At 38.7% G+C, this 27,599-nt stretch overlaps 3 protein-coding genes across 9 annotated transcripts in view; 1 reads left to right on the top strand and 2 right to left on the bottom strand.

The window, feature by feature from the left end:
* The window catches only part of ak8 (adenylate kinase 8), a 36,627-nt gene extending 35,079 nt beyond the window's left edge, over positions 1 to 1,548 (bottom strand). The window contains exons 1-2 of the mRNA XM_036598199.1: positions 1,422 to 1,548; positions 67 to 235 (exon numbers count right to left, since the gene is read on the bottom strand). Of these exons, the coding sequence (XP_036454092.1) occupies positions 67 to 150 (84 nt within the window). The 5' untranslated portion in view covers positions 151 to 235; positions 1,422 to 1,548. The remainder of the gene's footprint in view (positions 1 to 66; positions 236 to 1,421) is intronic.
* Positions 1,549 to 1,663: 115 nt separating this feature from the next.
* Positions 1,664 to 4,422, top strand: spaca9 (sperm acrosome associated 9). 3 transcript variants are annotated; one of them, XM_036598200.1, is made up of 4 exons: positions 1,664 to 1,757; positions 2,141 to 2,307; positions 3,112 to 3,314; positions 3,890 to 4,422. In XM_036598200.1, the coding sequence occupies exons 2-4, from the start codon at positions 2,164 to 2,166 to the stop codon at positions 4,224 to 4,226; spliced, it is 684 nt and encodes a 227-aa protein (XP_036454093.1). In that variant the 5' UTR covers positions 1,664 to 1,757; positions 2,141 to 2,163; the 3' UTR covers positions 4,227 to 4,422. The 3 variants fall into 3 exon arrangements, with proteins under 3 accessions (XP_036454093.1, XP_036454095.1, XP_036454094.1); XM_036598202.1 differs by having other exon boundaries at positions 1,704 to 1,757; positions 2,147 to 2,307; XM_036598201.1 differs by lacking the exon at positions 1,664 to 1,757 and having other exon boundaries at positions 1,945 to 2,307.
* Positions 4,423 to 4,669: 247 nt separating this feature from the next.
* On the bottom strand, positions 4,670 to 21,855 carry tsc1a (TSC complex subunit 1a). 5 transcript variants are annotated; one of them, XM_036598194.1, is made up of 23 exons: positions 21,577 to 21,855; positions 20,605 to 20,791; positions 19,867 to 19,970; positions 19,499 to 19,651; positions 19,064 to 19,208; positions 17,669 to 17,823; positions 17,413 to 17,486; positions 17,156 to 17,316; positions 16,871 to 16,980; positions 15,724 to 15,886; positions 15,446 to 15,564; positions 15,255 to 15,315; positions 14,254 to 14,337; positions 13,175 to 13,679; positions 12,709 to 12,779; positions 11,797 to 11,969; positions 11,084 to 11,146; positions 10,821 to 11,003; positions 10,059 to 10,169; positions 9,799 to 9,921; positions 8,824 to 9,011; positions 8,445 to 8,609; positions 4,670 to 7,378 (listed from the first exon to the last, which is right to left on the bottom strand). In XM_036598194.1, exons 2-23 carry the CDS (start codon positions 20,711 to 20,713, stop codon positions 6,889 to 6,891), a joined length of 3,510 nt encoding a protein of 1,169 aa, XP_036454087.1. In that variant the 5' UTR covers positions 20,714 to 20,791; positions 21,577 to 21,855; the 3' UTR covers positions 4,670 to 6,888. The 5 variants fall into 5 exon arrangements, with proteins under 5 accessions (XP_036454087.1, XP_036454088.1, XP_036454089.1 ...); XM_036598195.1 differs by having other exon boundaries at positions 11,084 to 11,143; XM_036598196.1 differs by having other exon boundaries at positions 12,736 to 12,779.
* Between the last annotated feature and the right edge of the window lie 5,744 nt (positions 21,856 to 27,599).

Below are 27,599 nucleotides of genomic sequence, written 5' to 3'. Positions count from 1 at the left end.
AAAATGTGTATGGGTTGATTTCAGAGTATGAATTCATTGAATACATGATGCCAGGATTCCACTAACCTGAATAAGGTCAAATATTTCATGCTTCTCTGCATAGATAGACATTTCAGGAGGAATCCTTAAAGGTTTGACTGTTGCATCCATCCTTAGCTATTATTATTTAGTTACCACCAAAGAAGATTACATTCAGTGGGGCTGTACATCAGTCTTGCCTTTTGCAGAAGTTGCTCTAGGGAAGAGAAGAGAAAAGAACAGAAAAGAAGAGCTTATCAGCACTGCTGATAAGGCCTACTAGACTGAATCTGTGAAGCAAAAACAAACTGAAAGGTCTCAGGATTTGTTATTGTTTTTACTAGAACATCTGCACTCTTAAAAAAAAGATGGTTCTTCAAGGATTATTTAGTAAAGAAATGATTCTATACAGAACCATGGACACTCAAAGAACCATTTTCATGATTAAGGTTCTTTGCACAGTGAAAAGTTCTTCAGATTGATGGAGAATGTGTTGTGTATGGTTCTATATAAAATGTTTTTGAAAATGGTTCTATATAGCACCAAAAAGGTTCTTCGATTGTTACAAGCTCATATTGTAACAACACCAGAACCCTTTTTGGTGCTATATAGAATCATTTTCATCATGATGCAAAAACCCTTTAATCATGAAAATGGTTGTTTGAGTGTTCATGGTTCTGTATAGAACAATTTTCTTTACTAAAAAACCCTTAAAGAACCATCTTTTTTGAGAGTGTGGAACACATTTTCAAAAGTTATCCATGCGTCATTGTGTATTAAACTGGTGGTTAAACAAGGAGAAGCAGGCAGGGACACCAGTCTGGGGAAACTGCTTCTGTTTTAGTTAATGTATTGCCTGTTAGGGGAATAATTCACCGAAAAATCTAATTTAAACAATTTCCCACTTAACCCAAATGCAGCTGATCAAACAAGATATATTTGGTGTCTGGAGTTAGCTTCGTTAGTTTTGCACTGAATGCTGTGAGGATAATGTAGCTAAAGATAACGGACGTCTATGACACCCAAATACATTTTTCAATGACGCAGATTTATATTACATTAGCCTTACAGCTCCGCGGCAAAACTAAAGAAGCACAATTTAGACATCAAACATGTCTTAACCTATAAACTTAACTACGTTTGGGCTACGAGGAGGCTTGGTCTTGAGTATGGCTAGAATAACCAAAGCACACCATCCTTCCTAATTTCATTAAGCAAGAGCACAAAAGTCGGATATTAACCTAGCTAGAAATGAAACAAGTTACAGACGTAGCAGCAGAGAACTGTTCTGCTTAACGGTCACTACAGGCGCGTAAGGGAGTCCTTGGAGGCTAACTTGGCTGGAGTGCCTCAAGACATCAGCTAAATTCATGTACACAATCAACATCCTTCTAGTTACTAACCTTTTTTATTCGCTTTCTGTCACCAGGGGTACAGACCACAGCGTTATTCTCCGCTTTATGCGCCCAAAGTGAAATTACGTAGCTAGGACTAACGCAGCGTCGGTTGCTAACGTTAACTGTTGTGCCAAACCGCGCGCACGCATCTTACTAGTTGCCAATGGTTACCGAATAAGCCAATCACCCCAGTAGCAGCAGTCACGCAGGCGCAGGGAACCGTTACTTGTTGCCGAGCAACTGCGCGACAACAGTTCCTTAGCCTGGAATAATTTCCTGGGAGGACTGCAAGACATCGTTAAAAGTTTGATATCCAGTGCAAAAACACGCTTTTACAAACCGGTAAAGTTAGCTAGAATGTGCTATTTGTGCCGTTTGTGATTGTACCGCCTAATTTAAGGGAATATGGGACGTTGTTGTTGACCTGAATGTTCAGCTTGCAAAACTGAGATAAGACTTAAGTTGGCTTTTATCTCGAAGTTTCCGTTCCACCTTTAATGATGCAGCAGTTACATACTGGCGCATTGCAGGCACTAGAATGTGACTACTTTAGGTACCATTTAAGGTGGAACGGAAAAATCGAAAAACTATCGTCTTTATTTGACTATACCAAACATAACTTAACTTACTTAACGTTAGTTAATGTTTTTTTTCTAACTGGCAATGGCATGCGGTCAACATCTACCAAGCTGTCATTTCTAAAATTTGACAATTCTTATGAACAGTTTTAGATGCAGGTGGCGGCAAAATGAACGAGGTGCGAGAGAGATTGCTTTCCATCGAGCAGAGGCATAAAGGCTTCAAGCAGCAGCAGTTTACGTTCATCGCGGCTCTGGAGAGATCCAGGGAGCGCGCTCATGACAAAACGGAGCCTGTCTCTTCAGTAGCTCAAGTAAGTCAGACTCGATGAACTAAGTCACCTGTATCTACATATCGTTTTTAACTAGAGGTGGACGGTACTCACTCTTTCAAAAGGTTCTTTAGTAAAGGAAATGGTTCTATTCTATATAGAACCATTTCATGCTTAAATGGTCATTTGCATGGTGAAATGGTTCTTCAGATTGATGGATAATGTGTTATATATGTATGTGTTGTATATGTATTGAACCTTTTTGAAAATGGTTCTATACAGCACCAAAAATGGTTCATCTATTGTTACAAGCTTGACATTTGACATTCTTTAAAAAAGTTCTATATACACTTTCTCCATCAATCTGAAGTACCATTTCAGCATGCAAAGAACAATTAAAGCATGAACATTTTCTATATAGAACTCATGGTTCTAAAAAATAACCATTTACTAAAGAACCCCTGAAAAACCATCTTTTTTAAGAGAGTAGCCTAAACCCATACTCAAGTAGAAGTACTGTTGCCCCAGTTAAACTACTTAAGCAAAAGTACCTTTCAGATGGTATTAAAAGTAAAAAAGTACCATGTCAAAAAACTTCAAATAGCTATAGAACTGAATTGGATTTTCTTAGTACATCCAGCATCAGTAACTAAATGTTAATGACCAAAATGTAGCTAAGAGCAGTTTATGTTCCTCACAAATATACTTGAGTACAAGTAAACGTGTCATAATAATCAGGAAACTACAAATATCAAAATTTAACCTGAGTACATATAACTATATAAATGTAACTAGTTACTACCAGTCTCTGTTTTTAAACACACACCAAAAACCTTCTTCATGTAGGTGCAGAAGTACATGACCCACCACTGCAGCAATGCCACGGACAGGCGGATCTTCTCTCTCTTTCTGGACATCATGGCTGATCTTGAGGTGGTGTTCAAACTTGTGGAGTTCACGTTGTCTGCCCAAAGTCACTCAAGTGAAGCTCTGGAGACCTGTAAGAAGCTTCTCAGCCCAAACTGCAACATCAGCCAGCTACGGGCAGAGTTGTGTAACACTCTTTATTCATTTTAAATAAAATAACTGATTGGAGCTCATAAACTTAACTAGGGTGGGAGATGAGGCCTCCTAAGAAACCTGTTTATTGATGCTCAACTAGTGTATTGCTTCTATTGAATAGATGGAATGGTAAACTGGCTAATTAAATTGAAAATGTGTTTCTTTTGTGAAAGAAAATTAATAAAAGGCTATTCAGGACCCATATTATCTAACACCAACCCATAAACCCAGAATTAACTCGAGTACATGCACACTACAGCTTTGATTGTATGCATGCAGTTAAATGCATGATTCACTGAGCAATTAAATTTACACAAATTGTCCCTTACTCATAACACAGCAGATCAGCCCAGACATGCTTGGTATCCAAAGTTTGCATCTTTAGTTTTGGTTACTGATTCTTGGTGACAGACTTTACTTGCTTGGGCACTGTGGCCGATCTAGTACATCTGGTATAAGGGAGAAATTGTCTAATTTTTTTCAGTAAACCATTCCTTCAATAATCTACACGTTTTAAATAACATCTGTTATAAATGTCCGTTCTTTAATACCTTCTCTACAGCTACCCCCACGATGAGATCAACCGGCTGAGCTGTAATGAAGCAAGAAACTACTATGGTGGGGTAGTGAGTGTGATTCCCTTGGCTCTGGACCTGCTCAAAGTGGCCAGCTTCAAGCGCACAAGCACTGCTGACCAAACCCTACCTCCTCCTACTCCAACGACCGCAAACAGGCTTCCCCAGCAACCAATAGCCAGCACTGCAGGAAACATGTTTGCAGATCAGAGTAAGAAAACCACACATACTTCCACTCAATCTGCAAAAGCTATGTCTAAAGGTACAGGTAGATGGCATGCAGGGAAACCTGCCTGGAGACCACCAGGCCGCACAAGGATATGACTCACCAGCATTGTTTTCTATACATTGACTGACACTGAAAAATACTGAATCACCTTTTCCTCAATTAAGTATTATACAGTTGCATGCAAGTTAACACAAACTTAAGTATGGCATTTCTTCTGCTAATGTTAGTGCACGATTTCTGTTTATTTGCGGAGTTTAACATACTTGTAAAAATAAAATATAACTTTTGCACAGGCCACATTTTAGGTTTTTTCCCCTCAATGTTACATTTAACAAATAAACAGTAATTGTGCATTCAAATGTGCTGAGGTGCATTCTCTGTGGAGGATGTTAACTATTTTCACTTAGAAAATTAACTAAGCATGTAATTTGACCAGGGGTGTGTATGCCAGTTACTACTACTTTTAGCAGTAATTGAGAAGTGTTATATTTTTATTAAAGCAATATTAAGCAAGAAAGAAAACAGTGAAATCAAAATGTGCAAAACATATATTTTTTTATTTTTCTTGATCATAGCTTAACAAGTAGAATACCTTTTCTCTGTGTGTCTATTCAGAATCAATACTTTTTGAACAGAGTCCCTGAGGACATCTGACTCCACTCCAGATTGTTGTCAAATTGTACCATAGTTGTAAAAACCATTGGAATTTGGCCTCTGGGGCAAGGAGAGATGTCCTATTCATATTAAGGCATTTTGTGAACTATATAAATCACACAAATGTCTGGGAGGGCTTTTGCTCGCAAAACAAGCAGTAACAACATTTATGGATACATTTCATTAAAATGAAATATAAGCTGCAAGATCTGTAATTGTGAGCAGGTGCAATAGTAAGTCTTGGCAGATATTTCTCATCCACAGGGAGCACTCAGGGTTGGTTTCCTGAACAAAATTATCCTAGTGACGCACCGCTTAAAATCCTTTCAAGTCCAAGAATAGGCTTGAACAGTTTACAAGAACTTCCAAGACTTCCTTACCAATGCAAATCTGAGGCATTTCTCTGAGTTACAGGTTAAAGCTGTGCTACTTCAAGCAATATTTCACATTTTCTTTTCTACCTGTTTTCACATTTTAACTGACATTTTGCATTGGATCTTTTTTCTTGGGCAATTCAGCCCATAGATCTGAACTGCAAGAGATCATAAATAGCCTTAATTTGGCTAAAAGGAGAAATGCTTTTACTTTGACGATTAGAAAGCTATTCTGTCCAAAAGATTTGCAATGTGTAATAGAGAGAATGAACGGAATATGAAAAAAAAAAAACTCCTGACATTAGTCCATTCACATGTGAGCTTAGATTTCCGTTGTAAGTTCTTCTATTGAGTTTTAGTGTATTTTCTGTAGCTGTTGTCTGTACATTGTTACCATGGAACATTCACATTTCACATACATTCCAAGCAGCGATGGTTTCTCATTATGCAACTGTGATAACTGTAAAATCAAATAGCCTAGACATCTTTCACTGAAGAGCCTGGAGGGGCCAAATGTGAGGCACTACATCTTTGCAGGATGAACTGAACAGCAGCATAGCTCATGTGGAGCAAGACTTTGATGTGTCTTGCCAAGCAGCGAAAACACCTATGTGGCTTCATCTTTCATGCTTTTGAGCTGGCATGAAGTGTAATGCTAAGAGAAGTATTGCACTGGTGACTGGGCTATGCAACCCCAGTATTAAACTGAATTCATAAAAAATAAAATCTCTATCTTTTAACGCTTGCTTCATCTTTTCCTATTTGGGCAAAGCACATAAAGCAAGGCTACGACATCATACACATCTGGCTAGCTTTTGCAATGCAATGTATGATTTTTCTTTCTGCGCTACTTACCTTTTTCTTTTTTTCTTTCAGACTGTTTGGGTTTGATTTGGTGATGCACAAACTATTTACAGTGCTCAATTTGTAGGGGAACAAAATAGTCTATTGCACTGCTCCTTCTGCAGCGAATCATGAGTCAGAAAAGCTTTCTGGTAATTAATGATATTTCCATGTACTTCATCTAACCATGAATCACAGAGACCCTTTTGGTTTGGCCAAATCTGAAAGGGCCCATTATCCAATTGGGCAGTTACAAAAGCAAACACAATGATTGATGCAATAGGTTTGCTGGGAAATACAATGAGGGCCAAACGCAATCCAAACACAACAAAACCACCACTGCAGGTTGCTTTCAAACGAGCATGTAGCCGAAATGCCTATAAAATAATCCATTCCCGCAACAAACCCCTGGTTAGGCAATTACCTGAAAAGAAAAACACTAAAACATCAAAATGTTCTGATTTCATCCTGTGATGGTTACAAGACTGTCTAAGGGTGAATGGATTGGTTAAAGCCACAATCAGTATGTTCCAGGAGCTAAATGACATAACATTACCTAATTCAGTTTACATACAGGCTCTAATGGAAGAGGGTTACTCTAAGAGAAAAGTGCAGACAGAGACTACAGTAAACTACAGTCCAAAACAAAATCCATTCCTAAAACATACTGACAGTAGCTTTAAGCCCTCAGTATATACATGTTTCTTTTTTTGGCCATTTTTGTAATACGATAGAGCTTTTAAAAATTAGCTAAAACAATGCAGTCCACTCTTTCATTAAAAATAAAGAGTGCTGCAGAGTTCAAAACATCTGTTCCTCACCCTGTCTAGTGTTCAAAGCAGAAGTCCTGCTAACCCAACCTTTCAAGCTCTCCTCATGTCTTCTTCTAATGTGTTTCGTTGTAGTCCATGATCCGCAGGTCCTGCTGCCTCCGTCTCTGAATGTTGTAGGCCCGGGCTCTGGGGCGATCCACAGGCTGGAGGTCAGATGGCTCTGGCAGGCTCTGGGTTGACATGCCCTCAGTGTTCAGGCAAGGTCGGGGTTTTTCTACAGGTTCTGAGTTGTGTTCCTGCAGATCGTGGGACAGGCTGGTAAGGGGTGCTGGCTCCTCCTCATGCCGGCTCTTCCTCTTATTCAACAGCTCTTGGTTGTGAATTCCCAGGAAGCTCTGGGCACTCGGACAGGAGCCCACATCCAGTGGGGAGTTGCAGGACAGGAGAGACAGGTCTTCTTCCTGACTGCCGTTGATCAGTGCAGTGGAAGGTGGAGATCCAGGAGAGAAGTCACCATTGACACATACGTATGAACTCTCCTCTCTCTTGCTTGGCTCAGAGATTTGGGCTGGTGTGGAAGGCCCTGCATTATTGCCATTCGGGCTAAAATACAAAAACAAAGGGATATTTGTTTAATATCTTCACAAACTGATTCACTTATTACAGTCTCTATAAGGTTAACCAAGGAAGAACATCCTAGAGAAGCAGAGCTTTCCGACAATATGCCATACGTGTGTACTGGGTCTCGTATATCTCTTAAATCCCACAACAGAGCTCCAACACCATTTGCCAAGTCATCTGTATTGCCTGTCCATTATTTCAGTGTATACAGACTAAAGTTCACTGGCCATTTTCTCTACAAATTTTTATGTTTTTCCCTAGTTAGCCAATCACAGGATTGAATAATACGTATCAGTACAGTAATATGTGTCACCTATATAAAAAATAATATTACATACATACATACATACATACATACACACACACACACACACACACACACACACACACACACATATACACACACACACACACACACACACACACAGTATTAACTACAAGTGACTTTTATAAGTTCATTAAAAAAAATGTTTTTTAGGAAAAATAGAAAAAGACATCGGCTTTTGGCCTTCGCATACTATTTTAATTTTTAACTTTTAATATTTTCATCCAATAACTGATACTACAAAGTCGAGTTTGTGCTGATAATACATTACAAAAAACACTGTTAGACAATGTAATTTATCAGTATAAACAGTAGTTAAAAATGAAATATGTCCTTATAAAAGGTTAACTTGGACTTTAAAAACCTTAGTATATACAGGTTTAAGCAAATTAATTTTTTAAAGACCTTTTTAATACCTGTGTAATGAGCCAGATTTGGGTCCAACATAGATGGAATCTTGGAAAACATTCTGCATGCATACAAGCAGTAAAACTCATAGAAAGGCCTTACATCGCTTTAATAAAATCTATGAGGTTTTAAGGACCCACAAATACCACAAGATAAAGACTATTTCATATGATGAAATCAGGGTCTGCATTCAGACAGCCTAAGTCTATAACACCTGCTAAACTTTAACAAGTAAGCATTCTTTTTAATATGCATTCCTTTGTTATGTTTTATCCAACAAAACAATCAGAAACAAACAAGTTTCAAGTAACTCACCTCTTGTTTGGAGGGCCGCTGGGCTCAGCGGCACCCCCTGCTGGTGTACTGTTGGAAAGACTGTTTATCTCTAGCTGGCTGTAGAGCTGAAGCAGTTCAGATTGCAGTGCCTGAGTCACATGCTTTTGGGCCAGATACCTGTTCTCTGAAGCTTGCAGCTGCCCCCTACAGGACAAAACACAAATCATCAAGAGGAATTTACAACTTTATAAATAGAAGGAGACAATCTTAAAACCAAGAGCTCAAGCAGAGGTGTTACACACTGCAGTGGGGAAAAAAAAACAAAACAAAACATATACATCAAGCGTTACAATATCCAAAAACAAAGCACTGCCACTCAAAACCATGATGGATGGTGCATTAAGAAAGAAGCATGTACTTGGCCTGGGCTTTGACATTTTCCAGAAGTTTCTTCTGCTCCAGAATGAGGTGTTCTTTCTTGGTGAGTTGGGCCTCCAGGTCTGCGATGCGTTGCTGAGCTGCCTCCAGCCTCTGGCTCTGCTGCATGGAGCTCTGTCTCAACCTCTCAACCTCTCGTGCAGAACACGCCTGCAGCATCTTCAGCTCCTAATACCAAAGAAACATACAGGAATTAGAAATGAAAATTTCCATCATCATCATAATGACAGGAGCAAATGCACGCATATAAATTAGGGTGCTTAAAAATGTAATATATTATACAACAGTTAGTTCCGGCCACGCAAGCTGATTGGTTGAGATGCATTCTAACCGAAATAACACACATTACACGCATATAATCACATTATGATATGTGTAGCTGTAATAATCACTGAAAAACCTTCAGTCTGATAAACAGAAAGTGCCAAAAGCAGTAAATGCAGTGTTAAAAAGAAAGAGGCAAAATAACTTGAAACAGCCGGCTGCATGTACTTTGGATAACAAGTATGCTAGCTAGCGCACTGGCTATTATAGCTGAAGTTATCATTTAATCTAGCAGAAGTTTTAGTAGGTTACAACTCACATTCCTTTAAAACGTAATAAACTAGGCAGCATCCAACTCCAGACTATCCAGCCCTCTTAGATTTCCTTCTTTCTTTTAAATACTGCATATAGCGGTTAAGAGACTCGAGACACAACTCGGATTCACAACTCAGACACTCGAGACACGACTAGGACTTGCAACCCAGAGACTCTAAGACTCAATCTGAACTTGCAACCCAGAGACTGAAGACATGACTTGGACTCAGAACCCAGAGACTCGAGACTCGACATAGACTTGCATGAAGTGATCTGTGAACATCTAAGGAACACTTCCTAACCTGTTGACCATGGATTGTTGGCACAAGTACTGTTATGTTGTGCTTGTCTCACATGAGAGGGGCTGTATATTTACCTTATCTGCTTCAGGTCCTAAGCGCTGGATTTCCTCCACACACAGTTTGTTGGCTTCCCCTAGCAGCAGCAGCTGTTTGTTCAAGAAGGCCATCTGTTGCTCCATACTTTCACTGTTGTTGAGCTTGAGTGTGCATAAGACATATTAAATGAATCACACTGCAGAACAGTGATTACACAAATGCATGTGAATTCTTATTCATGCGCTCTAACTGATAACGTAGCTGATTTTGGAGACAGTAGTCTCAAAGTTCAGCTCACCTTGATAGACAGCTGGCTGAGCAGGTGTCCTGTATTGCACAGTTTGTTATTGGCTCTCTGCAGCTCCGCCTCCATCTCACCCATTCTTTTCTGTCTGTCCTGCAAGTCACTCTGATAAAACAAACAAAAAAAAACACTTATGGCACTTTTAATCTTTAAAACAGATAGCCAGCACTTTTAAAAAGCATACTCAAAAAGCATACTCATTGCCATTTAGGCGATTTACACAATTTTAGCCTTACTCAAAATGTAGTCAACATGCTAAGACATGTTTGGTGTCCAAAGTTTGCTTCTTTAGTTTTGCACTGGAACTACAAGGCTAAAGCAGGTAACAAATAATGGAAATTTATATCCCACCACTTAGCACTTTCTAAAATGCATGCTGCCTATATTGTCACTTATTTGCCTCAATGGACACCAAATTGTTGAGTAATCTCAAAGAAACCTACTTAGGGGTTTCTGATACTATATGACAACACTGTTACAAAAGTGCTTAGTAAAACTAAAGAAACTACAGAGAGTAAATGTCATGTCTGATTGACTACATTAGTGGTGAGGGAGAAATTTCTATCATGGTTTAATAAAAAATCAATAAGTGTAACTTATTTACTCCAAACAGGAACCACTCAACTCTATGTTGGCCTGTTAAACTGTTCCTACAAAATCATCAGCACTCTTGTGTATTTACTATTAGCTTCCACCTTGGGTACATGACAATTCCATCAGCACTACCAGTTGTCTGTGCTCATGTCAGGGGCTGACCTGCAGTTCCTGAGTCTTGGTGTGATAGTCATTTCTTTCCTGCTGGAGTTGCTGGACCTGGCTGTGGAGCTGCTGCACAAGCGCCTCACTATCCCGCTGAAGATGCTTTGAGCGCTGCCGTTCTTCCTGCAGACTCACCCGCAGAGTCTGGATCTCCACCTCCTGCAGCCGCAGCTGAGCCTTCTGCACCACAAACACAGAGATACAAATGCATTAATTCATCAGATTCCTGAATTATATTGTTAAAGGAAAAAAAAAATTACACAATTTTCCCCTTTTCCCAAATGAAGCTGCTCAGCCAAGTCATGCCTGGTGTCTTCAGTCTGCTAGTGTGGACAAATTAGACAAAGATATGAACAAAATTAAGGCCTTTAAACAGCTGCTTTGTAGCTGCACATTGTATTTTTGCTCCATTTGCTCCAAAGGGCCGGTGTGGCTGGAGGTTTTTCGTTGCAACAAAGCAGGAGCACACTTACTCAGTTTGAAAACTGAGACTGACTGAATAACAGAGTGGGATCAGGTGTGCTCTCTAATTGTTTGGAATGAAAACCCTTTGCGGATAAAATTGGAAACCTCTGTCATGCAGTGTCAGAAAGCACATAAGTAAATCTGTTTGAGATAACTTCATAACTTGCTGCAGTTTGAGGGAAGTATGTGCTGATTACGTACACAGTTTTGACAATGATAACTGGTGACTATAAGGCTACATGCTTCCATTACTTGTTAGCTACATTAGTCCTGTAGCTTCTGCGCAAAAGTAAATATGCAAACAAATATTTGTTCTACCATTTACCCAAAATACTTTTTTTTAATATGATGTTTGCTCACAATGCTCCCAAAATTAGTAAGGGATTTGTAAATAGTCATAATAAACAATATTACAATGAAGGAATAAAGTGACCAAGAACGTGGTTACAAATGGTCAAATGCATGAATCTCAAGACTTTTCTAATTTCATAGTACTGAGTCTCTTTACCATAGAGCTGTTCTGCTCCTCCAATGCAGTGGCGTTGATAACACGGCGGAGGAGGCGGCGATTGCGCAGTGCATGCTGCTCTCTTTTGTGCCTCTCATAAAGCAGTTGGTTATGCAGTAGCAGCTGTTGACTGCGCAGCAATGTTAATTCATCTGGAGCTCCTGGACTTATGCCTGCAAAATATACACCAACCTTAGTAACACAGAAAGTCCACTACTGGTCTGTTACATAAGATTTATGTATTTCTGGCACAGATGACCCAGTCTGATCTATAAGACCTGGAGCCAATCAAAGCATATTTTAATTGACTGACGTCAGCTCTATTAAATCCAATGAAAATGCTGATCTTTTATTAAGGCTATTTTGTTTAAATGTGCTACATTTACGCCACTGTTGTAGGTGTGGCAAACATCTTGCGTGGCGAGGCATGTTTTCAGAAGATAACAAAGCAGTTTAAATGTCTGCAATGTAGACAGCCCAAAAGCCAGTGATATCCGCAATGCCAATGTTCTGATTACAATTGAGCTAGCTGCCTTTTGTCAGATCAGACAGTATGGGAGAATATCCAACATTAAATGACTGACAGATTAGAGGCACAAAAAACCTGATTGGGACTTCCCTAATTTCTAGGGTTATGGCAGTACGATTCTAAAGCTACAATGACGGACACTCTGAGCATACGTCTGATAAACAGGTAGGAAAAGATATTAAATTTAACGTTTTAAAGGGCAAATACAAAACAAGAACATTAGGAACGACAGAATATCAGTACTCACTTTAAAAGACAGACAAAAATATAGAAATAGAAAAAGATACACACAGAGAAGCAGGAAAGGACCCAAAGGACAGGCGGGAGGATAGAATCTTCTCGACAGAGTGCAGAGTCTATTTGTATATTAGATTACTAAATACCTTTTCCTTTAGCGCTATGATGTTTACCTCCTGAATGTGGCTCAGATGACTGACTTGACAGAGAAGGAGATCTGAAAGACAGCACATGCAGAACTTTCACACATTTCTCTGTTGGAACAATGTTACAAAATTGCAGTTGAAAAGAAACCTCTAAAACCAGGCTTAAATTGGTATCTATCAAAAAAAAAAAAAGTACATATTTCTTAAATTCTTTTTTTATCTTTATGCTTAACAATAATTCTAATAATAAAAAGGATCTACAAAGTCCCATTCCTAAAAAAATAAACTGTTCTTGAATATTTTCTTCAATGACAGCATTACATGTCTTAGACTGAAAGAGTTGACAAAATAACATCTAAAAGCTGTAGAACATTTAATAACTTCTTAAGTTTATTTCCTTTTTGCATTTAAATTGCAGTGTTTGTCTTAAGACCTTTTGTAAAACCCTCTCATGGACATTTCGTACCTCTTCAACACTTTCTCGTGGAGGTCATTGCCTTGCTGGATGAGACGATCCAGCACCTCAAGAGGAGACGTGGCAGACAGGTCCTCTCCTTCCAGTTCTTCTCTGTGTTCCTGCTGTCCTCCAGCATTCCGCTGAGCCTCTGCTGTCCTCTTCTCCACAAACAGAGAGGCCAGCCTAGGTAAGGCCAGGTCAAACAGCGGCTCGTAGGGACACAGTCCCTTGGACAGCTCCACTGAGGGGTCCTCAGCAGCGCAGGGGCTGAAGGAGTTCTCTATAGGTGTGAAACAGGGCCAGGAGGACATGGGAGGATGCTGACCCACTCCTTTAGCAGCGCTTGGGCCTCTATCCGGTGTGGAGGCCAGATTACAGGGCAGGGTGTCATGGCTGGGGTTTAAGGGGCGGGGAGCATCAGCAGCATTAGAAAAGGAGGAGTCCTGTCCTGGTGTGGGCAGTGGGTCTACACTGCCATGGGTTAGTGTCTGCAACTCTGCTTCTGTGATGGCATCTGAGGTGCAAAAAGGGTGAACAACAAATAAAATGATTACTAGTCAGCAGAGCTAACAACAATCAAACTTTTAACCATGGATATTTATCATACAATAGATTTTTCCCCCAATAGTTTCACTACAGCTCTAATCAGTAGGTTAACTATTTGAATTAGGCAGAAACAAATAATAAAACAACAAAGAAAAGCAACACAAAAAAATGCAATAACAAAACACAATTTTTCTCTCCATAATTTGCAGCCATTTGTAGCACACCGGCAGGTAATACAAGTGGTATTTGAAGGTGGCTTTTAAACTGAAAGGAAACACAACAGAAATGTATTTTCCCCACTTATGAAGGAGCCATTAGTAAAGAGTAAGACATTCATACCAGTATCGTTAGAAATGCTTCTTCCTACTACTAACACATTTAGCACACTTACAAATGAAAAACTATGAAGCCAGATTGTGGCACTTTTCATTCATTTATTTATTTATTTATTCAGCACTTAACTGTATCGTTATTATTTGTTGCCTGTGTAAATGTCAACTTTAAGTAATGTGTATTGTTAGCCTGTTGGTTTCCACCCTTACCTTCCTCTCTGTCTCTCTCTGTTCTCTTCACAAAGTCAGAAAGCTCCATCAACGTAATGGGACTCAAACCATCTCCTGCATCCCCTGAGAAACAGTACGGAGGCAACAATTTTTTTAGGCTGGCTTTACATAGTGAAACATACAGTAACCTCAGTTGCTTGAAACTTACATGAAACTAAATTACACTTGACATGTACAATGTAAGGCATCCTGACTTGAAACTCAGTAACAGCTGTAAGGTATAACAGCTGTAACTTTGTAAAACAATCAAAACACTGTTACTGCACAAAAAACTGAAGATGGTTCATTAAATGGCTGAAAAGAGAGCCTCCTAATAGATTTTATGTAAGGCCATTCATTTTTCCATTTTGTGATTTTCCTGAGAAATGACAAATAACACAGAGTTTTTCAACGGTAAACAGTTGCTTGTGCCACTGCCTACTCTTAGCCTGTTATCGTCATCGACCTAGCTGGACTATTCTTTATTTTCTGCTGACACCCCCTATTTTCATGCATCCTTTGGGAATTCATGGATGAAAATTACTACAGAAGAGGAAACTAAGATGTAGTCCCTGAAGAGCATATAATACAACCGTAATGGCTACAAACAATAATTTTAAAAGTTTTAACATACACAGAAGAGACAAAAAAATGTAAATAACCAGTATAGAACCAGATAGACAAGTAAAACACAGGCATATAGATATAGAAATGTAATGGCAATAATAGATGTAAAAATTATACAAAGATGGTAAAAATGCTGCAAATATGAAAACACAAAATGTAAATGTCTTTATATAGCAAAAACAAAGGTTTGAAAAAAAAATAATGAGATGGTAATATGGCAAACTAGTGCTGTATGAAACTTTCCTTGCTTGTGTAACTGTCAAGTGAAATGCCAGCCTTAGCGTAACGTCAGTAGGTTTGCTATACCAAAACCATAAAGCCAAAACACAATAAAAACAAAAATACAGCTAGCTAAAACTGAAGCTGCTGCATACCTTTGCTGTTGATATTTGTGGGCGTGCCTTTTTTCAGCTCTTTGATTAGCTCCTGGTTTGCCTGGGCAAGTTCCGTAATAGGACAACGAAAAGCAAAAAAGGAAAAACACAGACATGCAGATTGTCAGACATCTCCAAACGGTCTTAAATGTGGACCAACACAGCATTAATTATTCCATGTGATCTTTTACCTTTGCAGGAGGAAGAGTAGTGCTGGTGATTTGGACAGTGTGCTCAAGCTCTTCAGAGAGTGAAGGGAGAGGAGAGGACCCTGAGGGCGTGGAGGCAGATGGAGTCCATTTTCCATCCACTGTGGAAGATACATTACTCAGTATTAAGCTCTCGCAAACATAGCCTCAGGTCAAATAAGCACTGACAGCTAAGAACATATAAGCCTTGCACTGGCTAATCTTTTACTTTTTATCCTGAAGAAGTGCAACCAACCACAAAATACCACTTCTGCTCTGACCTGGTGTGCTAGGGACCCGTCCCGAGAGGTGCGAGGCACTGTGTGAGAGATCAGAGACAGTGGTGGGGGACATTCCCCTAGAACTGGGAGGGGTACTCATCCCACACGCAGAGGAAGGGCTCCACAAGACCTCCTTCATCCCTGAGGACGTCGCCTCAAGACCCTGTCATCATATCACACAAAACAATCAGATACTGTTATACAATATACTGTTATACACTATATACAATATATCATAATGTCAAAACATCACAACACACTTGGTCGTGATCTCAACTATATTTTAGTAATTTTGCCATCTGCTGCAATTGTGCTGTTTAAACACCAAAGGCTGCAATCAAATTAACCTACACAAGCATGTTCAACTTACAGGGGGAATTCCACCAATTTTTAAAAATTTCTAAATAATTCAATCTTTGAGATGTAAACAAAGTCAGTGATAGTAGTTCAATCTGAAACAGTTAATTGTAGAGGAAATTAGCATCTTTAAAAAAAAACAAAAAAACAACAACAACAAAAAAAAAAAACAGTGGTGGTGATAGGAACCAGAGGTTGCAAGGTAAAAAAGCAGATATAACCATTTATTATCCAACCATCCAGTGAAGCAATGTGTCTTCAAAATTTCTACATATAATGTTGATAACAGTAAAATAGTGGTAAATCTGAAGGCCCTGTTTTGTCTTACAGTGCTCTGCGTGTACGTTCCGCATCATGACTGTTTACATCTTAAAGTTTGGAGTAAGCAGAAATTTTGAGAACTCAGTGGAATTCACCTTTAACACACACCAATACAGTTAGTGTCATATTACACTCAACTCTAGTGTCATTAGTAGGTTGACCCACAAGGTGGATACAGTCATTTTTCTATAAATTTTGTTCAAAATATTGTAAGAACATCAAAATAGACAAATCAATCCAGGAGATGAGTGTATGATTATTACACACAAACACTTTTTACATTCTTCATTCATAATGCCACTTTTTCACCAAGCTTCTTAGAGTGCTGATCTAGAACCAGACTGAATTCTTATTTTGGATGATCTTATTTACAAAAGCACATCTTAGATCGGCACTTCTACTATGAGGAGCCTGACAAATATGGGGCCAATGTGTTCGAGTGCAAGCATTTATTGGTAGAATGGTTTACCTGCCCGCTGGGGGTCTGTGGGCTGAGGCATGCATGCTGGGTAACTGTGAGATGGGGTAAGGAAAGAGAGAGGGACTGGCGGACTGTGGCCATCGAGGTGAAAGAATTTCCTGTAAAGACAAACACAAACAAAGAACACATTCAGAAAGTGAACCACAGACATCCATGACCAATCTATGAATTTTATGAATCAACAGAATTATAGTGATTGAATCACTTCTAAGAACAGTCTAGAGGAAAATAACTTTTTTAAAAGAAAAAAGTATAGTACTAGGTCATTCTAACCATGGTTGCTGAGGTCTGACAAGGACCTGCTGTAATCAACAGGGCGCCGTGGCACGTGGTCAGGCAGGGACGAGTAGCCCTCCTCACAAGACGCCTCCTTCGGGTCCAGGGAAACTTTGGCACATTCAATCACAATGTCGTGAGTTTCGAACCTCTTCCACCTGAAGCAGAGATGGATTGCATGAAGGAAAACATAACAGAATACCAACACATTAATACACAGACATGACACAGACATGAGGAAGAATAAAACCTACCTATTTGGGTCCAGTTCATAGTCTTTGGTTCCAGTGACAAGCTCCGGATGTATCCGTACATGTTCCAGCATTGGCTGATTGGAAAAAGAACCATCAAGCTATCAATATTTTTCCCCTCGTCAACAATTAAAAGCTTAGGTGCTAGATATGTGGGTGGACAGTGACCTGCATGGACATTTAGCTTTGTAGGATGTTTAGCAGTAATTGAAGTAAACCTACAAGAAAACATAAAGGAGCTAAAAAGCAGAAGCCTTACCTTGACCACCTCTTCAAAGGTGTCCACATTTTCCTTCATACTATAGTGGGCCCTCAGGTAGGACACAAAGTTGCAGGGGTACATGCCATAAAGGCGGTGGAAAAGTGAGTACACGCTGGCGTGAAGGTGAACTGCATACACTCCATGAGCATGGCCTGGAAGACACATATTTAAAGATATAATTCTAGAGTTCACATAAAAACTGACCGGTATGAAGAGTCTTGAGTCTCGAGAGACTTTACATTGTGTGTTCGTCTAGGCTGCTGACTAGGACCAAATGGTTTAGGGAAACTATGTAATTGCTCATTTTCTGCTTGATATAATGACCAGGATTTGCAATTATATTCTGTCAACTGAGGTCCAGTCCAAGTTATTTTTATAGGCTTATGAAGGCCAAGTTTATTTTTATAGGCTTACGTACCGTGCCAGATTGCCAATTAGTTGAGGTTGTGATGTTGTGGTTAGTTATTTGCTCCTGACTGGTCTAACCCATTTACACGCATTTTACAAGCTCTGACATTAAGTAAATTTTCCCACTTAAGACAATATTGTTGATCATTTAAATTGTAATTAAAATTGCAGCTGCTGCAATTTGAAAATTGCATTTTTAAATTGCCAATTCGACCTAAAGCCAATTAATATTTCATCCCTCCCACCGGCTGACAGAATTTACATCATGGTCGGGTAGTTTCTTTCCCTGCCAGTGGGAGAACTGTGCTTTATGTGTTGTTAATTTGTTGTAACTGTGAAGCAGCCTTACATTTAAAAAAGGCACTATATGAATTAAACTTACTATTGATGTCTTAACTCAAGCATACAAAGGAATTTTGTATGCCAACCTGCAAAGAAACTACTCAAAGGACAATAATTTCACAACACACCAGTCACACTTTGAAAGAATTCTTTCCCAAAAAGAAAATACCACTCTTGGAATGGTCTTAAAATAAAAAAAATGAAATAAATCCACTTAGATTGACATTTTGTTTCCAACAACAATGATATTAATACATTTTTAAGTATGGCACAATTATCTAAATACTTTTTATTGCCATATTTTGATTCAGAATAAACTCGACCTTTCAGTTATACCAGTTATTTGAATACAAATGTAAATTATAAAGGACAGGAATTGTGCCAAAAAAATATAGTGACTTAAATTTGATATACTAAATGCTATTTTGTGTTCTGACTAAAGCATGTTGAGATCACATACAGTTGTAAAGTAATCTGAAAGTTGAAGATATGGTGTATCAACTCAGTGTTCCTAAAAGAGTCAATCTTAGATATCTACAGGACCACATATTTTACTGCAACTACAAATAAAGGCACTTTTTTATAAAATGACAAAAGTTGAAGTATTCTTCTTAAGATTTTGGCATGATTATCATAAATTACCAGGGTTTCTCTGATTCCAAGCTGCCAGTCTTCCAAAGATGTCGAAAAACTCAAACAGGAGTTGTTTGCTGGTCTGTGGTATCATGGGTAGCAGGATGATCAACACCAGCACTCCAGTTATGAGAACTGCAATATCTGATTCAGTCTGGCATAGCAGCAACATGCACCAAGGAGAAAAAACAAATGACACTGAATTAAATGTTGATATGTTTTTAAATCCTACTCTGGCAACACTTTTATTCATCATTTAGCAATAAGTTTACCAGAATGCATAATAACACTGAGACACACTAATGCAGGATTCATTTCTGCACTTGTGTAAGTCATGTTTCCCTCACCAGCGTTAAAATAACCCTCCATATCTAGGACATTATCCATTTTCAAAAACTCCCAGTTCAGTGTTAGTTCCGCCTGGCTGGCCTTTCCCCCCAGTACCTTGAGGCATTTGAGCAGTGAAGCGAGCAGCGGGAAGCGAGGGATCTTGTGGATCCACGACGGCTGCTTACGAATTACATGGCCAAGGAGGGTGAGGGTTGGTAGTCTGAAGCTCTGCTTGGCCATACACTCGTTCATCTTGTCTAAAAGGTGCTTTAGGGAGAAGGAAAAGCCATAATGATTAATGGGAGGTTATGACATCAAAGTCAATGGAACAAACCAGAAATTCTTAGCTTGATATATCAAATTCGGTTTCTATATCGAAAAATAGCTTGAAGGCACGGAACACTATTTCACACTTCTGATACAGTGCATTCTAACTCCTCCAAAACTGTCAGCCCATGAGAGAGTACAAATGCTTTCCTCACCTTGTCGTGAGGCTCCCTGACAGAAGACAGGATGTCTGCAGCCTGAGGAGAGTTGGTGTCCAAATAATAATCCACAAGGTCATTGACAAGCACAGATCCTTTATCTAGAACACACATTGACAGGAAATACATAGAAGAACTTATTAAGCTCAATATGTAAAAAATACCTGCAAGCCCTTACTGTATACACAATATATGCCCTAAAGTATAGACACCACTTCTAATTAGCAAATTCACCCACACCAATTGCTGACAGAGGAAATCAACTGCACACACACAGCTTGCATAATCTCCATTAAAAAGCACCACCAACAGAATATGACATTCTAGCGCACCCACAGATGAGCCTTGCCCAATGCCAAGTGAGGTGTAAAGTTTCTCGTCACTGGGCTGTTCTCTGAAGTCATGGAGCACCATCCAATACCTTTGGGATGAGCTGGAGCAGCATTTGAGATCCAGAGCTAATCATTCAACATCAGTACCAAACCTCTTTAATGCTTTTGTGCCTGAATGCAACAAAATCCTCAAAGTGCTGTTTCAATATATAGCGTAAGGCCTACCCAGAAGAGTAGAGGCTGCTACTACAGTGAAGTGACCACAAATTCCCAATTAATACCCTTGATTTCAGAAGTAACGATGGATGAGCAGGTGTCTACAACCTTAGGGACTTAACGTGCATTTTTGTCCATGTGGTACCTTCAAAGAGTGCATTAACAAAGTTATGTGAATGTTACAAACCTGTGCTGAGGCTCTCCTGTAACAGACTTCTGACCTGCTCCAGTTCGTGTAAATCTGTGGACTCCAAAAAGGGGAGGAGGTCGAACACGTTTGGCTGGTCCTTGGCCATGGCAGTGCTGGTCAGGGGGCAGGAATACAGGCTTTGTCACAGTATATTCTAAGGCTCTGCTGTGTCAACATGGAGTGCCTGGGCAAAAAAACAAACAAACAAAAAAAAAACATCAACGTTTCTATGAGAGGTGAGCCAGATTAATGCTCTTAGTAATCTGACAGTTCAGCTTATGCAAACGAATGCCTGCCTGGTGCATGCGCCAGTGTGTCTGTGCTAAACTGGCTAGCAAAGCTGGCAAAATCTGTATGTGAAACACTGAACCTGCTCTAAACAAACCATGGCGCGCAGACTGTACGTAGCTGCTCACTGGCAACGTGTTTACTGCTTTTTTATGAGTTACATAAACACGTTACACGCTGTGTACCTGTCTCTACGAGGCCGAAATTGCCTTCTTATTCGAATTTCCCGTTCCACCTTAAACTGTGCAGCAGTTACATTCTGTCGCGTTTGTGTCAAAGCGTAACTGCTGCGCAATTAAGGTGGAACGGAAAATTCGAATAAGAAACCAGCTTCAGCCTTGTTCTCTCTGTGTACAGAGCACCACGTGATCAAGCATTGCTGCACTTTAGTACAACGAAAGAAACAGGGACGTTAATAAAAGAAACGTTAAACAGTTTTAACGGCCCTTCACTCGCAAAGTGTACAACACTGTGCACAGCGACCGACTGACAGCCAGCAAGCTCTCAATCACAGCTAACCTCAGCTAGCGAGCCACCACAAAGCCATCGGTTTAGCTCAAGCTATCGGCAATGACACGTCCCTAATGGCTACGTTTACAACATCGTAACACACACGAGGTCTAACCAGCTCGATTAAAAATTCCGAACTGGCTTAAAAAACACTTTATTTGCGATAGTTACCCTTTAAAAACTCTGGACCTTGCGCGCTGCCGCCATCTTGGCCACCTCACGACCTAACCGGGGTGACTGCGCGGACGAAAGAAAAAAAATAGTCCGTCCGCAGCACCTTCGCGATAAGGTTCCGAGGGAAAATGACGTCCGGCGACCACCGTACTGTTGACTGACACCACCAGCCGGACACTAACAGAGTCTTCTGCCACACTATCGCAAGACCATGGCGTTTGTAATAAGAAGGTGTGAGTAGCAGCACGACTGCAGCCAGCTTAGCGTGGAGCGTGACAGGAGCCCAATGCGCATGCGCCATATAAAAACAAATTACGTCAGTCATGTTTATTCATCAACGTCAGGTAGCGATGAAAAATAAATACAAAAATGTTTACACTGAGTGTTTATAGTTGTTTTTTTAAATTACACACCAAATGTAATATCCCATATAATATCCATACTTTACCCCTGAGGTACATTGTTTGTCAAGTCAATGTAAGAAAAGCAGTTTATATATATATATATATATATATATATATATATATATATATATATATATATATATATATATATATATATATATTACTTTTTTGTTTATATGTATTCTTCTCCATTATACAATTGTTACTTCAAATAAATAAATCAATAAATAATAAATGGGGTTGGTGGTGGTCAGAGGCTGATACTGATTATGTAAAATTGTTTTGAAAAGACTTTTTTGTAGTTTTGTAGTTGATCATTACATACTTATTCTGTACTTGGAAAATGTTTTGTTTGGTTTTAATGTTGTTTATAAGGATAAAGTAAAGCCCTCAGCAGATAAAGTAAAAACCTCAGCAAAATTATTATTTCAGCAAAAGCACATACATGTAAGTCTAGCAATGCCTGTTCTTGTACAAGAAAAAGACTATGTTAAAACTGTGCTCTTGCAGCAAAACAGAAAAGCTGCAAAAACTGTGGACATTTGTAAATCACTGAGAATGTATATAGCTGTACCCCCACACCCATCTTTTTTAATGTTCATTAATTCTATTCTTAGCACATTTTTGATACTTTATGCTGAAGCATTAGCATTTTTTTAACCACTAATAAAGAGAAGTGAGAAAAGAGGCCACAAAACAGTGGAGCTACCAAAGTTCACCCAGTGCCTTCAACCCTCAAACCACCCTGTTATAACATTTTCAAATGTGGGTTTTCAAATTTGCTTTTTTATACATGTGTTGACGTTGTGGAAAACAAAAGCTAAATGTCAGAGACCAAATGAAATAAAAATGAAGGCAGGCTACACTTTGCTGCAGTAAAAACGAAAACTTACATTTGACCTGCTTAAACAGAGTGGTTTACTTTTTTCCCTATTCATTTTGTTATTTAAACATAGCTTAGGTTATGCTTTCAAATACTATGTACACACTTGTTCTATTTATAAGTACAAAGTCAAAAGACCTTATGTGTGAAAAACATTGAAGTGGACATGCAGTAATTTTTTTTTCAACACATAAGGTCTTTTGACTTTGTACTTATAAATAGAACAAATGTGTAAGTATATTAAAATACAAAAATATTTTAAATAACAAATATGTAAGTATATTAAATAATGAAACCAAAAGTGTCTGAATACTTGTTTCCCCTAACCGTTAATACAACTAAGCAAGAATTAGCATAAATCTTATCTCGTTGTTTAATAAAATCTTAAAGAAAATAGTGATTATATCTTTATTCAGGAAATAAATGGACACCAGAGACAAGATTTTTTCCCTTTCAGCCAGAGAAAAGGAGCTAAACTGAGGTAAATTATCTAGATAGAACACTGTCAGAAGAACAGCACAGTCTAAGTAAATTTTAGCCCCCCCAAGGTACAAACAAACAAGGTACAAATTTAAATATACAATCAAAAGTATAACATGGTCCTTAAGGTCCAATTGTGTATTTTAAATGAGTTTTTAAGGTACATCTACTACATCTACTTTCTCTGGAAAAGGGGAAAAAAACTAAATAATGCATGTGTGTCATTTTTAGTTCATTTTTATTCAGTAGAATCATGCTTGTATTTAAACTCTGCAAGTATTACAGTACTGCTCTTGTTTCATTGTGAAGTTTAGGATGGAAACAAAAGGGTTAAATTCTTGAAGTGAAAGAGGAATCAACCCATCACATTTCGGTTTACAATGGTTATTAATAGTTACATGAGAAAAAATGCCACTGTAAGTGTTAGATGCACTCACTGAATACCAGCAGCAGCCTAATCAGTGGGTTGTTAGAAATGGAAAACAGCAGCAGCTCCATACCAGGTCTCTCTAACTGAATGAGACACTGTGAAGCTGCTACAAGGTAAACTAATATGTCTGTCACAAGCTTCAAGTAAAGCATGGAATGTCTTTTAGAAGCTTCCAATGTCTGTGTTTAATCTAGAACCGCCTTTTTTCGCGGCTGCATAGTTTAAACTTCAACCTTGTCAGAAAGTGTTCATGCAAATCACTGTTAGCTTAGTCCTAATAAACCACTATAATCCTATTGGAACATTAACAGAAGGTAGCCTTATTGTAAAGGTGAGTTTTTTCCTTATATTTCAACCAAGTTTGTTGGTAATTATGACCCAAATTGAAGGCCTAGCTCTCACAGTCATGGTTCGCCACTGGAAAGGGGACATATATATACTTATTCATAGCTTAACCTTTGTTGAGTCAAGACAGAGTTTGGAGTTTATATCAGCACCTTAAATGCAGCTATCTATTTACAACATAGATATTCAGAGTATTTAGATTTTTACAGTAGTGGTGATTGTTACAGCACAAATCTTCAGACGTCTGGTTCCTATAACTACCACTGTTGTCAGAACAATTCTAACTCGGTTTCTCTAGAATTTACACCACTCTGAATGACTTTGTTAATCTTTATAACTAAATTCTGAAGACTCTTTGACATTCTTGGGGGAATTCCTCTTAAACATACAGCTGCTTCTGCAGTTAGAGGATGTTTTTCAATCATATATAAAATAAAAACATGACTAACATGTCTATAATGTGTTGTAGGTAGAGGATTATTTTAAATGTTTTAAATTTAGCGGGGACTGTATGATGCCATTAATGCTCAGATTCATAACTGTCTCGGGTTTACAAGCACAGTTTTAGAATGTTGTGTTGGGAATAACAAATTTGATCTTTGACCAGACAAAAATAGATTACTGGTGTTTATGCTCTGAACATTTCCGGATTTCCCACTGATAACTTAATTCCCGAAACCACATTAGTCTTGGCAGACCATTTGGCCTCCAGCGATGCACGCATTAAATATGTGATCTGTTTAGTAATTAGACGTCCTAAAGTGGTGGGCCCCTATGGCTGGCTTTAAGAGTCACATTGAACTCGGAGCAATGAGCTGATCTCATGATAATGAACTGCTGTCAAGGCCCTATTAGGCCCCTTAGTTTCCTTTTAGGTGATACAAATGCAGTAATTGCTTTTGCTCTGAGGGAAGTTTTTAAGCTGTCTCTAGTGTCTCCAGTGTATTATGTGAACTTGAAAAATGTTTTGATTAGTGAGTTTATAGTTACTGACAGTGAGTGTCATCTCAAAACCTCAATGCATGAAATTATTACTTTTCAAAGTAAAGTATAGAACAAAATACAGGACAAAGTGGTAATAGATTGATTTAAAAATCTTTCTCTGCTATTTACTGCTGGTGCACACCTGTGAGAGTTCTTCTTTTGGGAGGTTAGCGGGCTCAGGCTATGACTATGACCTGCAGTTTGATGATGATAATATTAATAATAATAATAATAACAATAATAATAATAATAATAATGCATGGTATTGGCTTGATTTTTGTTAAATTCAGTGGATGCTCATGATGCAGTGGATAGATGTCAGTTCAGGTACACAACCTAGTATTATCAGTTATCAAGTTGCAGTGCTGCCTAGTGCCTAAGCATGTCACCAGTGGTGCATCTTTCTGTAATGACTCCCTATTTTTAGGGTAATTTGAACCAATCAAACCTACCTTTTGTAACAAAATGAGTTAATATGATAACATTAAGCATTTTAAACATTTTAAACATAAGAAAATATTTGGATTCCTTTTGTGTCCACGAATGGAATTCTTTTTTTCCCAGACAGACGACCAAAATCCAAGATGATCCAGGAAAATCCTAGGCAAGTGGAAACCCTATAACCAACCCTCATGCTCTCAATGCTTGGAGCTGTGCCATGGAAACACTGGTGTAACTGGGATCTTATGGTCCCTAGTGCAAAAAATAGAGATTTAAGATTTTAGAGATTTAAGATTTTTATAAGAATCAGTTTGAAAACGGTTAGCATAGATAAAACTGAAATAAATAGTGTAGAATTGTGTCAATATCTATATGAGGGGCCCAAATAAGACTTTAGGGTGTCTGCGACACTGCTCCACGTGCCCTCACCTAGTAGTGACACCACTGCATGGAGACACAATAGTGCCTGGAAAAGCACTTTGTCGAGAAGCTCTTCTGTAGCTAATGCACGTATAAATGCAATGGGAAATCTAATTTTCTTTGAATGTATTAACAACAAACTAACTATGTTGTCAGTATATTTTTGAAAATGTTACTAAATAATCTTCATGTCGAAAGATTTCTAATTTATTGATGATATAGTAACTTATGCTGTTAGTGACTGGTATGCCGCTTGTATTGAACATCTTCTGAGCAGATCACTTAATGCAGGATGTACACTGACTAAAATAAACCAGTAGAGACCATTAAAGGCAATATGATTAATGCAACGCTTATGAAATGGGGGCAGTGTATGAATAATGATGTATAGTGAAAGAGAAAGCATAAGATTAGCTGCAGCCATTACAGGAATACTTTCATAGACAAGGTCTTTGCTGATAACCTTTCCTATCCTGTTTTTGAAAATACTAAGCTGTATACTGTTTTTGGAAGGTTTGAGATGATTTGTGAGTAGACTGCAGATAAGATGTGAATTCTTTCAAGATATTAACTCCTTTGTTTCCTTACTGTGCCTAAATCCTGAAGGTATCATGAAAGATGTCTGCTGGTGACCTTGATAGAGAGCACCACATGGCGATCTGTGTTTCAAAATCTTCCCTTAAGGCCTGCCCTACTGTGCCATTTCTCAGCATGAATGACTCTCATTCCTAAGGTCTTGCAGAAAGAATCCAAAGCACTAGCCAAGAAAGTTGGTTAGAGCAAAAGATTCCAGTGTGGCTTAATCTGGCTTGTATCAACCAAGTTAAACCTCTAAGATATGTTTCTGTTTGTAGATCAGTGCTCAAAAGCATGCCTGCTCTGAAGAAGAGCAGATGGAAGCTCACTTGAAGATCAATGGCCCTTTAGCGCTTGAAAAACTGGAAGATGGCACAGTCAGAGATATTCAAAGATCTGAAGGGTTGAATGGTCTGCACATTTCATAAGCCTTTGCCTAATAGTCATATCATGGATAGGTGGTACCATGCAATGTCAGTAGTGAATTTCAGCATGTACAGTACTATGCAAAAGTCAGAGATCACACTTCATTTATGAAATTTTCAGTTAAAACAGCCACTAAGTACAAGATATTTCTGAGGAGATTAGATATAAGAAAATCTACTTGCATAAGGAAGGGAAATGTCGAAGGATGTTAAACGAAAAAATAGAAGTTTCAGAGTTAAAAAAACACCCCACAGGGCCTGGTAGACCACCACAGCTGTCCCCATCAGATAAGCAGTATCTTTGAGGGAATATCAAGCTCCACTCATTTCAGATCTGAAAGTATCCACTGAACTTTTGGGGTGTGGAAAAATATCCCTGCAGGTACCTCTGCAAACTGAAAGCAAGTCTTCTGAACAGACTATGGTTCTTCAAGGGAAAATGACTCTATTTAGAAGCATGAACATTCAAAGAACACTTTCCATGATTAAAGGGTTCTTTCCATCATGAAAGTTTCTTCAGATTAATGGAGAATGTGCTGTAGATGGTTCTATACAGAATCTTTTTGAAAAGTGTTCTATATAGCAACAAAAAGGTTTCTTCTACTGTTACGATGTCAGGCCTGTTACAATAG

Source organism: Colossoma macropomum, unplaced genomic scaffold (genome assembly GCF_904425465.1).
Source record: "Colossoma macropomum unplaced genomic scaffold, Colossoma_macropomum, whole genome shotgun sequence".
In the NCBI taxonomy this organism is placed as follows: Eukaryota; Metazoa; Chordata; class Actinopteri; order Characiformes; family Serrasalmidae; genus Colossoma; species Colossoma macropomum.
The sequence above is the reverse complement of the archived record's forward strand: the minus strand, read 5'-3'. Positions and strand labels throughout refer to the sequence as shown.

Coding starts and splice junctions, on each gene's coding strand:
- spaca9 (XM_036598200.1), top strand. CDS start 2,164: ATGAACGAGGTGCGAGAGAGATTGCTTTCCATCGAGCAGAGGCATAAA. Junction 2,308..3,111: donor CTGTCTCTTCAGTAGCTCAA/GTAAGTCAGACT, acceptor TTCTTCATGTAG/GTGCAGAAGTACATGACCCA. Junction 3,315..3,889: donor ATCAGCCAGCTACGGGCAGA/GTTGTGTAACAC, acceptor CCTTCTCTACAG/CTACCCCCACGATGAGATCA.
- tsc1a (XM_036598194.1), bottom strand. CDS start 20,713: ATGGCCAAGGACCAGCCAAACGTGTTCGACCTCCTCCCCTTTTTGGAG. Junction 19,209..19,498: donor CACTGCTCAAATGCCTCAAG/GTACTGGGGGGA, acceptor CTGCTATGCCAG/ACTGAATCAGATATTGCAGT. Junction 7,379..8,444: donor AGCGGCCCTCCAAACAAGAG/GTGAGTTACTTG, acceptor TTTGTATTTTAG/CCCGAATGGCAATAATGCAG.